At 36.8% G+C, this 15,211-nt stretch overlaps 1 protein-coding gene across 8 annotated transcripts in view; it reads right to left on the minus strand.

Annotated features, from left to right (window-relative positions):
- Nucleotides 1-6,100: 6,100 nt before the first annotated feature.
- LOC106084968 (adenylate cyclase type 3) overlaps nt 6,101-15,211 on the minus strand; it is a 33,143-nt gene continuing 24,032 nt past the window's right edge. For all 8 annotated transcript variants that reach the window (XM_059364820.1, XM_059364822.1, XM_059364821.1 and 5 more), the window contains exons 13-21: nt 12,060-12,264; nt 11,750-11,990; nt 10,857-10,929; nt 10,721-10,796; nt 10,431-10,656; nt 10,297-10,379; nt 9,892-10,239; nt 9,717-9,825; nt 6,101-6,989 (exon numbers count right to left, since the gene is read on the minus strand). In XM_059364820.1, the coding sequence (XP_059220803.1) occupies nt 6,733-6,989; nt 9,717-9,825; nt 9,892-10,239; nt 10,297-10,379; nt 10,431-10,656; nt 10,721-10,796; nt 10,857-10,929; nt 11,750-11,990; nt 12,060-12,264 (1,618 nt within the window). In that variant the 3' untranslated portion in view covers nt 6,101-6,732. The remainder of the gene's footprint in view (nt 6,990-9,716; nt 9,826-9,891; nt 10,240-10,296; nt 10,380-10,430; nt 10,657-10,720; nt 10,797-10,856; nt 10,930-11,749; nt 11,991-12,059; nt 12,265-15,211) is intronic.

Genomic DNA, 15,211 nt, shown 5'->3' on the forward strand with positions numbered 1-15,211 from the left:
ATATTCAGAGCCATGGCGAAACCATTAAAGGTGGTCCCATTTGTACAACAACCACAAATCATATAGTTCAATCCGCCATTTTTCCATCAAGCTGATCGACGATTTTCCAACACACACAAATAAATTTGTGTGCGTACATGAGCGGAGAATATGCGAGAAAGTAGATGACAACAAAGAGAATGTTAACAAAAATTTTACATCTTAATACCGTCAAACCTGGCCGGCGGTTAACAGCTGTTCGCGTGAGACCATCTTGTTAAATCCCCCTTGGGTTAAGCTAAGCGATCAGCCGACATACATTTTTTTTTAATTTTGGGCTGTATTTGGCATTGAGGATGTCAACTTGCTTTCTTTTTTACATTCATTCTTTGTTTACGTTTTCTCCTATTTGATGACATTTTCAATCGTCAGATTTGACATCCTTAATAATGTTCATGGGGCCTATCCACTTTATGTTTTCGCAAGTGAATTAACCTTCTATTTCAGTGAACCCTGTACTAAGAAAGAACACTTTAGTTTTTCGTCAACACAAAAAAACTACGTTTGATAAGTTATTTACTATATATTTTTATTCCACATCTCTGTCTTTTCTCTAATTAATTGTTCTATATATGTATGTATGTATGTATGTATGCAGCATGTAAGTTAGTATTTATGTTATGTATAATCTATTGAATGCCGGTTTTACATGTACCTCCTACGATTTAAAATTAAAACTAGTTCTTTTTTGGTTTTAGTTTTGCTGAATACGACTAATATGCCATCTCTTAATAGTTGATTTATGTTATAGTAAAAATTATATGCAGTTTATAGGTAGGTAAAATTTTTCTAGATAATTTTTCTATTCTTAAAAACACACACATACACATTTAGAATGGATTTTATATAATTTGTACAAAAACTTATTGCTGACAAAAAATTGATAAATAAAAAAACAACATACATATATCACAAATAAATTACGAACGTCCATAAGAATATTGATGGGTCGTATTCAAATTGTTGGTAAATATCTTAGTTTTAATAATTAAAATGAAATCACTTCTCATTAGGCGTTTTATATGTGCTCTCTTTTGTGTTCGAAAGGAGAAAACAAAGAAAACATAGAACTTGCATTATTTGGCCTCTATTATTAACGTTTAACTTGACTTAAAAAATAACTTAAGCAAAGACAATTGAAATTAAGAGAAGTTTATTCTCTCGCAAATTTAAAAAGAGAATTTCAATGACAGGCTGGGCTGAGCACAAATCAACCTTATATACACATGTATGTGCATTACATATGTATGTATGTGCATAGACTGTATGTGGGTAGAAGAGTATCACTGCTCAGAGGGTTTCAAGGAGATTGCTGTTTTTGCGTTACTCCCTCAAACCAATTGAAGAACAAATTTCTGTGCCATAACTGCAGACCTGTGTATTAGCAATGGTTTTGTTTTAAATGATATTCTATGCTAATTAACTAATAAAAGTTGTTTCGTTTCGTTTTTTAATTAATAATTATGTATGTCGAAGACGAAAAAGAAAATGAAATGAGTAAAATAGTAATAAACATAACAAAAATGTGTAGCCAAGATGATTGTCTTGCTTGAAAGCAGTTTATTATTGTTGTTGTTTGTTTCTTAACTAAACTTTAAAAGTTATATATAGGTAGTGCACGAATGAAAATGCTAAAACAACTTTCTTTTCATCATTGCCGATAAATTAATCCCTTAAATAACTCCAATATTCGTTGAGAAATAGTTACTTTTGTGGAATCTTATATTCTATAGAATTCGTTTATGTTATTTGTTTTTTTTTCTTTTTTGTTGTTGTTACAAGTACATATATTTGTATTAATGTAAATATGCAATGGTAAGTTTTATATGTATGCCCCTCAGTATTGTACGCATTGGAAAGTAGTGTCACATACAAGAATCAATTTTTGTTCAATTAAAAAAATTTTAAATTGTTTAAGTTTTTTCAAAAAGCTTTTTACTGCCTAAGTAAAAGTTTGATACCAGCATGTTTTGTATAAATAATTTTCTAAAGAAAGCTTTGGCAATAATACCCAGGGAGTAGTGAAAAATAAACTTGGAGAACACGAGGCCTTTTATGGTGAAGCGATCTATGATCCATGTTTCTCATACATTGCCCCTTCACAACGGAACAAATTTTTTATTTGGAGACTAGTCCGACGCCATAGACATAATCTTATATATAACAAGTAAACGGGTGCTAAGTTCGGCCGGGCCGAATATTATATACCCTCCACCATGGATCTCATTTGTCGAGTTCTATGCGCGATATCTCTTTTTAGGCAAACAAAGAATATTGAATAAGAACTGTTATGCTATTGGAGCTATATCAAGTTATAGTCCGATTCGGACCATAAATGAATGCTGAACATTGTAGAAGTCATTGTGTAATATTTCAGTTCATTCCGATAAGAATTGCGCCTTGTAGGGGCTCAAGAAGCAAAATCAGGAGATCGGTTTATATAAAAGCTGTATCAAGCTATTGATCGATTCAGACCATATTAGACTCGTATGTTGAAGGTCATGAGAGAAGCCGTTTTACAATATTTCTGCCAAATCGGATTTTAATTGCGTCCTCTAGAGGCTCAAGAAGTCAAGATCCCAGATCGGTTTATATGGCAGTTATATCAGATTATGCACCTATTTAGACCATACTTAGCACAGTTATTGGAACTCATAACAAAACATCTCATGCAAAACATCAGCCGAATCGGATGATAACTGCACCCTCTAGCGGTTCAAGAACTCAAGATCCAAGATCGGTTTATGTAGCAGCTATACCAGGTTATGAACCGATTTGAACCCTACTTGGCACAGTTGTTGGAAGTGGTACCAGAAAACCACATGCAAAATTACAGCCAAATCGGATGAGAACTGCGCCCTCTAGCGGCTCAAGAACTCAAGATCCAAGATCGGTTTATATAGCAACTATACCAAATTATGAACCGATTTGGACCCTACTAAGCACAGTTGTTGGAAGTGGTACCAAAAAACCACATGCAAAATTACAGCCAAATCAGATAAAAATTGCGGCCTCTAAAAGCTCAAGAAGTCAAGACCCAAGATCAGTTCATATGGCAGCCGACCTACACTAATAAAAATTATTTGTGCAAAATTTCAAGCGCCTAGCTTTACTCTTGCGGAAGTTAGCGTGCTTTCGACAGACAGACGGACGAACATGACAAGATCGACTTTAAATAACATGACGATCAAGAATATAAATGTTTTAGGGGTCTCACACGCATATTTCAGTGTGTTACAAACAGAATGACGAAATTAGTATACGCCCATCCTATGGTGGAGGATGGTATGGTATCCAAATTTCGGATGGGGTACTAGGGGAGCCGCCCCAACCTAAAACCTACCAAAGATATTTTTAGACCAACCACGACGATATAGGACTCAAATGAAAGGTATTTAACATTAGAAAACATATCTGATATCCAATTGTCGGACCAAGTGTTTGGGGGACCACCCCAACCCCCAAAACACCCCTAAATCGTACATATTTACTGGCCATGGCAATATGGGACTCAATGGAAGATATTTGAGAGTAGAATACGAATCTGGTATCCAAATGTGAGACCAAGTTTCTGGGGGTCCATCCCTTCCCCAAAAAGGACTTATTTATTGACCATGGCAATATGGGGCTCAAATAAAAGGTATTTGAGTGTAGAATACGTATGCGATATCCAAATGTGGGACCAAGTGTTTTGGGGTGCCGCCCGTCTCCAAAAATCCCCTCAAAGAGGATAAATATACGACCATAGCAATATTGAGCTCAAATGAAAGGTCTTTGCGAGTAAAGCACGAATTTGATATTAATGTTGAGGAAAAGTGTTTATGGCGCCACCCCAACCCCATAACACCACCCAAAAACGCCGTAATTGCTGACTACTACAATATGGGGAGGAAGATTTATTTTAGATTGGAACACGAATCTGATATATATATTTTCAGGGCCAAGTCACTGAGTGGCCTCACTCCCCAAAACACCTCTCAAACCGGATATTTTTGGAGACTATGGGAATATGGGGATCAAATGAAAGGTTTTTGGTAGTAGACAACGAATCTGAAATCAACATTCCGGACAAACGGTCTAAGGGATGACCCACCCTCATAGGAACCGCCAAGTAGGACGTATTTGCTCCCCATGACAATTTGGGCCTTGAAGAGAGTGAAGTTAGAGATATTGATAGTTTTTAGGGCCCATATCTCAAACCGGACATATTTGAGACTTTTGCTAAGGAGTTTAAGAAAGAGATTAGGAGAACAAATTAATACCCAATTTTAAGGCCAATGGCAATATGGGGTCCAAATAAAAATATATATATTTTCGGGACTAAGTGATTGGGGGACCGACATATTTACCGACCATGTCAATGTGGGGCTCAAATGAAAAGTATTGGGGAGTAGCACGAAATTGATACCCACTTTCGGGACCAACTTTTTCCCCCAAAATACTCCACAAACAGCAAAGCCCATCGCAATATGAGGCTGAAATAAAGGTATTTGGGAGTAGAATGTGAATCCAAATGTGGGACCATGTATTTTGCGCAGAGCCCCTTCCCCAAAACACTCTCCAAAGAGTACAAATTTATCGACCATGGCAATATGTGACCCAAATGAAAGGTATTTGAGATTAGAAAACGAATTTGATAAGCCAAGTGTTTGAGGCGTCCCCCAAACACTTGGCTCCCCTTAAACCAATGACAATATGGGTTATAAATAAATGGTATTTGAAAGTGGAGTACGATGCTTATATTATTTTCAGGGTTCATTGTCTGGGGGACCACTTCACCCCATACATATTTACCGATCATGGCAATATTGGGCTCAAATGAGAGGTATTTGGGAGTAGAGCACGAAATTAATACCCACTTTCGGGAGTCCACACTGGGGGTCCACACTTCTCCCTTAACCCACCAACCATCACCATGGTGCCTTCCCAATTCCAAAACCGCCATAAAGTCTGTTAAGAGTGGAGTACATCTAACATCCAAACTTGAATGACCCTAAAACATCGGAGCGATATCGTAGAGCAATAAAGATAATATGGGATTCCGATAAAGGCTTTTATTTTCCTATGCTATTAGTCAAGCGATACACATATTCTATTTTCGCAGCATGGTATTTTACTAAATACCATGCTACCATAAGATAGTTTTGTTCCATATAAAGTAAAAGAAGGCGCAGCGGAGCGGGCCTGGGTCAGCTAGTTCTAAATAAAAATTTTTGGTTTTGAAATTTGTTCAAACTTCAAATTTTATCAGCTGACACGAAAACGGAACGTAAAATTTTATTTTTACTGAATTGTACATTCCTGTTACGGTCGAAAGACGTTCGGTAATCATTTTTATGTGTAGTTATTAGTCAAAACGAAACAGCTGACACGTTTTACTACATTTACAAGAGCATAACCAGGTAGTAAATGCGTATGCAGCTTTTTATGTATGTGACAACATTACCCTGCCAACATTTTAAAGTGCCATTCATCAGCAATCGCCAGGCACTGGCGATTGCCGAGTCCTGTGAGTCACTACAAAGTGATTCCTTCCTTGAGTCACTACAAAGATATTTTATAAAGTGTCTCTTAAGTAACGCCAAAATACTGTCTTAGGCAGGGAACAGTTCTCCCGACTGAAGTAACATTTGCGACGGTGTTGAAACTTGACGCCTACTCGTCACGTTTCAGTGACTCCTGGGATAGAAAATGTTTGCAGGGTAACTTTGTAAAGAATTCACACAATAAAGAGAGGAGAGAGCGAATATTTAACTTTTCCCACAAACGAATGACTTGTGTGAGCGGTTTATCTCATTTTCTCATACATATAAAATTACAGGTGATGTTTGCATTGTGAGTGGATTTAGGTGGGATTAGTGTTGTTTTAATTATTTTTGAAGTGATTGGAGTACGGGAGGTGTTATTCGTTATAATGATTTTTGATTGATTTTTGTTTTGCATTATGTACGTAGTAGAATGCATGTATATTCACAAAAATTTTAGTTTAGTGTAGGTATTTTTTGTTTGTTTGGTTTGGTTTTGAAAATCAAAGATATTGTTTGTTTAGGTACTTAGTTAATAGTTTTTTCTTTTGTGTGTTGGTTGATTTATTAAACAACAAGTGAGTTTTAACTTAAATTGTCTTTTTTGCTTCGTCTTCGAAATTAATTTTAAAACTAAATAACAATAAATTCAATACTAATATTTAGTTGTTAAAGAGTGTGTGAGAGAGAGAAAGAGAGGGAGGAGGATCACTAAGTACAGCTTAAAATAGGCAAAGGTATAAAGAATGGCAAAATATTTTTAGATGATTCTTCAAGGCTATCATCAGGTATACAAAATATATATGTATATGGGGTAAACAATACTGTTTAGGTTAAATTTTGGATTGGGGAGAAGGAACTGGATTTGATTGGATTTGGGGGGATTACAGTTTGACTAGATAGAATTTCCTATTAGCTTACATTCTGCTTTGTTGAATTGAGTTCAATTTATATGTATATATATATAGTTAGTTTTTTTTCTATGTAGTTATGTTAAAAATTGTAAATTTTACGTTAACTGCCTCTGTAAAAAGGCCTTTGGTGTGTTGTTGCTGTTGTTGTATAGAGAAACAGTGGCATGTCAAAAGTGGGGATTTGCCACTCTTTGCGCTGTTTTGTTTTTGTGGTTGTTGTTCTACTTTACTGTGTTCATTTCTCTCATAACAGTTTACAGATTTTCTGTGTGGTTGATCAAAGAGTCTTCTTCAGTGGACATTTCACCATTGCCGCAGACCTTGGCCGGGCTGATGTTTTTGAGTTGTTGTTGTTGCTGTTGTTGGCATTTGGTGTCAGAAGCTAATTGCAAGAGTGGTGTTTTTATATCGGCAGCCTCTGTTTCATCCATTTTCAAATGAATCTCTGTTTCAGCAGTGGCATCGGTAGGATTACCCACATTTGCTACCACCGTTTGTTTGGGTATATCATCTTAAAGTTGATTTGATAGCAAACATGAAAAAATATACCTGAAAATTGTGGACAAAATCAACTTACCCTGCAAAGGAAAGGTGAAAATTACTATTTGTAGAAAAACATTGGCATATGTATTATCTGCAATTACACTTGTCGATGGTATGTATATTCGAAATATGATCATACTTCTTAAGCTTGACATATTTGAAGGCCTTTTATATCGAACTCAAATCTGTTTTACTAATTTTAAGGGATAGTTATGCAACCATTTATACTCCAAATATGTATGATCATACCGTTTAACCTTACATTGAAATTCTTTTATATCTGACTCAAATCTGTTTTAATACTTCTAAGGAACAGGAATCCGGATTCACTCTGTAGGAAGGCCGAACAATAAACATAAATATCTACTCAGACAGTTAGGCAGACGTTTAATCTCTGGGGACATTCGTAAACAGCGTAACCGTATGTGTGTGATAACTTACAGTAACACATAATTTTGTAGAGTCTACAAACTTACTTGTGGCTTAACTGGTTAAATACTCTTTTTTTTTAACACTGATGGGCAGCATAATAAACGTGTAAAATAAAAATTAAGCCAATTAAAATGTGAAAAAAGGAACAAAATGGGAAAAAAATTTAAATCCAAACAAAGCATTTGACGTTCTATTGGCATTTCGAAACAACTCTGGAATTGGAAAATTTCTTCAGCTGGGCTTGTGACATTACCTTTTGCCTAAAATTTGCCTAGATGATAAACATTAACTGCCTGGTTCACTAAATTTGTATCAAGTAAGCGATTTTCGTTCGCCCTTGTGGCCAAACCAGCTGATTTCATAGAGGAAAAACAGATGTTGGAGTGAGTGACTCGACTCACTTGAGTAAAAACAAGTAAAAGCGTGCTAAGTTCGGCCTGGCCAAATCTTGGGATCCCACCACCATGGATTCTGCCAAAAGTGGAAGTCATAAGAGAACACTTTGTGCAAAATTTCAGCCAAATCGGATGAAACTTGTGGCTTCCAGGGGCTTCAGATGTCAAATCGGGAGCTATATTAGTTGTCAGAAGTCAAAAGAGAACACCATGAGCAAATTTTTAGCCAAATCGGGCAAAAACTGCGGCTTGACAAATCGGGAAATCGGTTTATGTGGGAGCTATATCAGGTTATCGACCGATTAAGACCGTACTTGGCGCAGATGTTGGAAGTCATAACAGAACACCGCAAACAAAATTTCAGCCAAATCGGACAAAAAATTGTGGCATGAAAGGACTCAAGACGTCAAATCGGGAGATCGGTTTATATGGGCGCTTTATCAGGTTATCGACCGATTTAGACCGTACGTGACAAAGATGTTGGAGGTCATAACATAACACAATGTGCAAACTTTCAGCCTAATCGTATGAAAATTACGGCTTCCAGGGTCTCAAGAAGTCAAGTCGGGAAATGGGTTATATATTGGAGCTATATCCAAATCGGAACCAATATGGCCCATTTGCAATCTCCAATGACCTACGTCAATATTAAGTATCTGTGCAAAATTTCAAGCAGGTACCTTCACGCGTTCGACCGCTATTGTGATTTCGATAGACGGACGGACATGGCTAGTTCGAATCAGAATGTCGAGAGGATCCAGAATATATATACTTTATGGGATCGCAGATCAATATTTCGAGGTGTTACAAAAGGAATGAGTAGATAAGTATATCTCCATCCTACGATGGTGGATATAAAAAGTTAGTGAACCAGGCAGTAAAACATTTGTTTGACCACGACTTCGTGAGCAAACTTGTCGTTTCATTCTAACTTGAACGTTACAGTGTTTGTTTTAAGCTTTTAAATTTACAAAAATTGGTTTCTGAAAGAAAGAATTGTGTGTAGACGTTCGTCTATTATATCCAATACTTCCATATCACCCTTTAAAGGCTGATACTACATGCGATTTTCACGGTTGAAGACACATGGTTTTCGCTTTTACTTTTTTGAAACACTACAAAAATTTTGATGATAACGACTGTGTGTGTTAATAGTAGATAGGGAACGTACTGGGAAACGGATGGCTGGACAGTTCATAGTTCTCCGGTTGTCGGGTCAAAGAGATATCTCAGGAAAGTGTAGAGCAGGCAAACTTGCGGGACTAGCAACTTTCTTACACATTTCAAAGGTACTGCTTCTAGAGTCATGTAAGATAAGGTTAAGTCTCGAAGGTCAACGAATAAAAGATGGTCACAAAGTGCGGATTGTGAATGCTTCAACATTATGTGGAGCAATCTAAACTTGAAGAGATCTACGGCTTCACTGTCGTTGGCCAGAACAGAAGTTTCAGTCATTGTGTCCGTCATGACTGGCCACTGTCTGATCGGAAACATACTCATACACTGAATTTTGCAACTAACGACTACTATAGAAGCTGTGAAGACGTCGACTATAGAAGACTATAGAAGTGTAACAGATCTGCTGTTACACTTTAGGTTATCGTTTTGAAGAAGAAGAACTAGAAGACATCTTTCTCCGGTTCCAGTGGAATTAAAATGGAAGAACATATCTAAATTAGTCTGATGTGGACTGTCAGTAATACCTAAGGACTTAAATTCAGCAACTATTCCTACACTAAATGGGTTAAGGGGCTAAACTTATGTCTTCCTTTAGCACATTTTAATGGACTAGAACAATCTGTTCTCCTTTAACCATCCTTCAAGTGTAATTTCTTTATGAAAAAAACAAGACTTTTAGTTAATATTTACCCGTAAATAATAGGTCATTAGCTCGCCTTTTCCTTTGACCGTCACCAATCCACGTTGTAGGAAGGAATACCCAAATTCTTGCAAAATATTACAAGTTTCTTCAGTCACCTAATTTAAATTTCCAAAAAACAGAAGTATTATCAACAATTACAAACATAAACTTTAGGTATTTACCTGTATGGATCCGGCTTTGCCAGTGCTTTCCATGCGTGAAGCCACATTAACCGTATTACCCCATATATCATAATGAGGTTTCCTGGCTCCTATCACTCCCGCAGTTATTGGTCCATGATTAACGCCCATTTTTAGCACAAAATGGTTGAATGACTGTTCATTAATGTCTTGCAGAGTTTTCTTTAATTCCAAAGCGAATTCCACCAGCAGATCCAGATGAGCCCAGCGTTTAGTGATGGGATCACCTGGTTTGATGTCGCGATTAAGGTTTATGCCGCTAGCAGCCATATAGGTGGAACCTATTGTTTTGATTTTAATTATATCTTGAAATTGGGGTAGCTCCAGTAGCTGAAAAAAAAACAATAAAAAATCACTCAAAGCTTTCAAAGATTTCGAAAAACCTACCGCATCAAAGTCCGATATAACTTCATTAAGGAATCTCAAGCATTCTAAGCCTTGATTGTTAACAGATTCCTCGGAATAGAAATCTAAAAAAATAATTTCAATTACTTGTTTTAAGATTTTAAACTGCAACTTACCCGAAAAGTTTGGCATGCTGGCAAATAAAACGCCCACTTCCGAATAACTTTGAGAGTACAGATCATCATGCGAACGCTTAGTGTTCTTCATGAAATGTTCGGCCACATGAACTGGCAGCACATTATAAACCAAAGCCTCATTACGTTGACGCATATCATCAGCCCTCTCCTTTTGTTCGGATACTAAAAGTTTCCATTTGAAGATAACACGATCTTCACGATCCATCTGCGAAAGAAATACCCAGACTTACTATGTGAGTGTTTTGCTACACTTGCAATTTCGGACTTACATGTCTCGCCCAGAATGCCAACGATATGGTGATTAGAACCAATGAAGCCGACATCAAACGACTTGTGGAAACTATTCTATAAATTTTAATTTAAAAAATTTAGAATTTACAAATCATTTAGAAAAGAAAACCTTACGGGTTATAGGCCAAATCGTCTTCTAGAGAATATAGATCACATAGCACATAAACATTGAAGTACCAGTGTAAGCCTGTAAAAAGACAATATATTAGCTTATTAAGCAATAGTATTTACATAGGAATAGCATAATTAGACTGAGGGAAATCTGGTTGAGTTTAAACTAAAGCTTAAGACCACTGGTGGCAATAATTCACCACTACAGTTGGTGGTTGTGCTTTAGGTAATAAGCTTTACATCAGTCGCCTGTTGTCCGTTTATAATCGCTTGGTAAAGGAAAATCACCAACAAATATAAACTTAGAATTTATGCTGAATACTTGAAGTATTGCAACTAATACTTGAAGCACTGCTACTAATACTTGAAGCATTGCAACTAATACTAAAAGCATTGCAACTAATTCACGTTTGACGATGTAGCAGTTGAAGGCTTTTCAAACGTCAATTTGAGCTGTATCCGCCATACGAATCAACATCTTTCGGATGGGCAACGTTCAATCTTACGTCAGATTGGATCTATTTCCATTGGTTCTAATGAAGGGAACTTCCCTCAGCAAATCAAAGTAGTTCTGGCTACTAATACTGGACTGGGATTCATGCCAACATGTCAGATATGCATCTTTCTCTAACATGGGACTTCACAAGATATATCCATTGGTAACACTAATTATCAAAAAAAAAGCAAATTAAAGTGTTCGTGTAAATGCGCCCAAGGTATGCAAAAACAAAGCTTACGGGAAGCTCATTTAACGGCGTCTTTTATACTAATGGGTGGTTTACACTTAAAAATAACTAAAACCTACATGTAAATTATCCAAAACATAAATAATATTTTGAATGTTGTATCTTTAGTAAAATTAGGTGTCTGAAAAGTATCTCAAGAGTCAATCGTACCTGTGATTAAAGTCAGCAGCAAAATTTTAACATAATGTGTTAGTTGAGCCACAACAGTTGTTGCTATCAGTATTAAAACACTAAAATTGCTTAAGTACGATGGATACATGATATTATCCAGTGGATCTGGTGTTGCATCAATCATTGGCTCTGCCACCAGGAAATCTTCTTCACTTTGGGTTTTATTGAAAACGCTCTCCGAAACAATATGTTCTGATTTTATATAGGCCACAAAAAAGTACTAAAAGTAGAAATTCGAATAGAAAATTAAGGGGTACCTTGATTAATGTTCTCTTTCGGAGATACAAACCTCATCGATGATATTACTTAGGCCCAGAGTCAAAACTATTATTACAGCTGTTAACTCCCTTACAAGCGTAAAGTCGTTATAACGTTTACTTATGCTTACAAAAAAGTCAGGCAAATGTCCAGGAAAACTTTCTGCCACACTTATGAATACCAGCATAAATATCGGTATTAAGGGAGCAGCTATATTCACAAAATGTAAAGGAGATCTGTAATATATAAAGCATAAAATAAGTTATACGACAGCATTACATAAACAATATACTCCAAAATTGGGACAATAAGGTATGCGTTGCTAAATATGCAATCAGAGTACACTTATCAAGGTAATATTCAACTCAAACGATTAAACAATTAACTCAATAGTGCGATTCTCTAAAAGTTTTCTTTATCGAGGCGACATCGTTTTAATTAAACTAATCGTTTTAATTAACATTAATTAAATTAGTTAATGAAAAAAAATGTTGAATTAACGATTAGGTTATTCTGTAACTAAGGTTATCGATTTTTAATGTCGGTAAAAGTGTACCACAAATACCAATAAGAAGATGAAGAAGAAAAGTGCATATTTATGAAAGGCGGTCGTTTATTGATTGTAGTTAAGAGACATGGACATTTTGTAGGGTCGGAAATGGATATTCCGATGTGATGCAAACGGAATGACAAAATGAATGAACGTACCCCCATCCTTCGGTGGTGGGTACGAAAAAGGCACAGAGAAGCGTGCTTTGGTAGGCTAGTTTTTATAGAAAGCAAGCCGACTTTAAAAAATGTGTTCTCTATAAAATTTGAATTTGAAACATGTCGACTCTTCAAGTTTTAGTTTCTCAGCATCCAAATGAAAGAAAAACAAGTAAGATCGTGCCGAGTTCGGCCGGGCCGAATCTTGGGAACCCACCAACATGGATTCTGCTAAAAAATGGAAGCTATATCTGGTTATAGACCGGTTTGGACCACACTTGGCATAGTTGTTGAAAGTCATAACGGAACAGTGCGTGCAAAATTTCTGCCAAATCGGACAAAAATTGCGGCTTACAGGGGCTCAAGAAGTCAAATCGTGAAATGGGTTTCTATGGGAGCTTTATCAGGTTATGACCGATTTGGACAGTGCCTAGTACAGCTGTTGGAATTCATAACAGAACACTATGTGCGAAATTTCAGCCAAATCGAATGAAAAGTGAGGCTTCCAGGGACTCAAGAAGTCAAATCGGAAGATCGGTTTATATGGTGGGTATAAAAAACACAAATATGTAGTAGGAATAGGTGTAATAAAAAAGTAAGGACACAGAGTCATAATTAAAATAATCGTTTAATTCAGAAAAATGAAATTAATTTCAAGGGGCTTTACACTTTAATAGACAGACAAATTAATATGGCTTCAGGCTCCCCCTCTGATGCCGAAATCGTCCCGATGAGGTATCAGCAATTCTAGTTTCGAGGTCTTTTTCTACGTCGCAACAACGTTCTGCTCACAAACTCAGTCTGCTGGTATTTCCTGTAGGGTGCTCTTTAGAACCAGCCGGTAATGCAACACGGAAGATATTCTGTTAGTGCAGTTGGAGGTTTCATGATTGCAGCGCCATCTCTTCGTCTTGCTGGTGAACTTACAAGTCCGGTTATCTGGTGTGTTGTGATAGCTCCAATTGGGAGTGCTCCTTTTTTTTCTTTTGTTGGACGAGTAATCGTTTACTCATATACCAGGACTGATTACACGTTAATGGTATTAGCCGATAAATGTTTTCTAATAATTATTTAGTTTTGACTGCGTCAATGAGATCAATTGTTTTGTACTTTTGTTGTGTTAATAACCCTTCACTATGTGTGGGTGTATGTGAGCCTTGTAGATTTGAATACATCATACGTGTATTTTGGGAAATTTTATGAAGTTGCAAGTTTTTCTAGATCATCGATGGTGCCATTTTTAAGTAAGCAGGGTAAGTTGAAGAATTTTTCAAATATTCCGTAAGTTTTTCTGTATTAAAAGAATTTAGGACATCCAAAAAAGTTGGGGAGTGCTCCTTGTTGTATTGCATGGGGTAAATCAAGGCGGATTTAAAAAGGTGGTCTCTTGCGAACAGCTCTTAACAGTTTGCGGCGATTGATGGTATTAAGATGTCAGGTTTTTGTTTGCATTTTTGTTGTTGTTATCTTCTTTCTCGTATATTCTCCGCTCGTGCACACACACGTATATCCACACGCACACAAATTTGTTTGCGTGTGTTGGCAAAACGACGATCAGCTTGATGGCAAAATGGCGGATTGCACCATATGATGTGTGGTATACGTGGACAGATTAATATAGGCCTAGTTATGCTCTCGTAAACATACCGTAAATGTAGGAAAACGTGTCAGCTGTTTTGTTTTGTCTTATGAAAACACATGGAAATTACCGATTACCGAACTTCTATCGACCATAACCGGAAAATAGAATTCAGTAAAAAAAAATTACGTCCCGTTTTCGTTTCAGCTGATCAAATATGACGTTTGAACAACTGCTACTCCATGATTTCTATGTTTAATTTTTTTTCAATTTATTGTTAATGGTTTAGGTTGAATGGATTGCCCACTGTGAAAAGGAGCGTTCACTCGGAGCCAAGTTTGGTCAATTGTGAAGCCTTAGTAAGAAAAAAAGTATGAGCCAAAAGGAGAAGGAAAAGTGAAAAATATGTATGTGAATAAAAATGAAATTACAGGAGAGTTTGTCCTCGAACCCAAGGTCTTTAGGGCCAACTGTCCACATAAATGCTTAGTTTCGCAGACTGTAAATTTCTTCCCAGAATTTCATTTGCGGCTATAGTTATAGCTCAGACTTTTGCATGCAAAAATATACATCCGCTCGGCAGGCTCACCGACAAACCGATGTTGTGGGCGTCGGAGTAAACCCCCAATCCATTCCCTGACTCCATCTGCGAAGACCGTCCGAACTTGCAACTTATATCTCCGATTGAACAGGACCAGCTCTATCTTTCCTGGGTTCTTTCCCAATCCATTTCTCGTAGTCCATCTCGTCAAGGACCTTTCCATGTCGCTAATCGTCGACAGAAATTTGCCTCGTATCAGTAGTACGACACGCCATACCTGTTGAGATCCAACAGGGTTTGGTTATCACTAGTTTCCAGAAAATCGGTGAGAAAGCCCTTCTCTGAAGCGTTCCTC

Source organism: Stomoxys calcitrans, chromosome 3, assembly GCF_963082655.1.
Source record: "Stomoxys calcitrans chromosome 3, idStoCalc2.1, whole genome shotgun sequence".
Classification (NCBI taxonomy): domain Eukaryota; kingdom Metazoa; phylum Arthropoda; class Insecta; order Diptera; family Muscidae; genus Stomoxys; species Stomoxys calcitrans.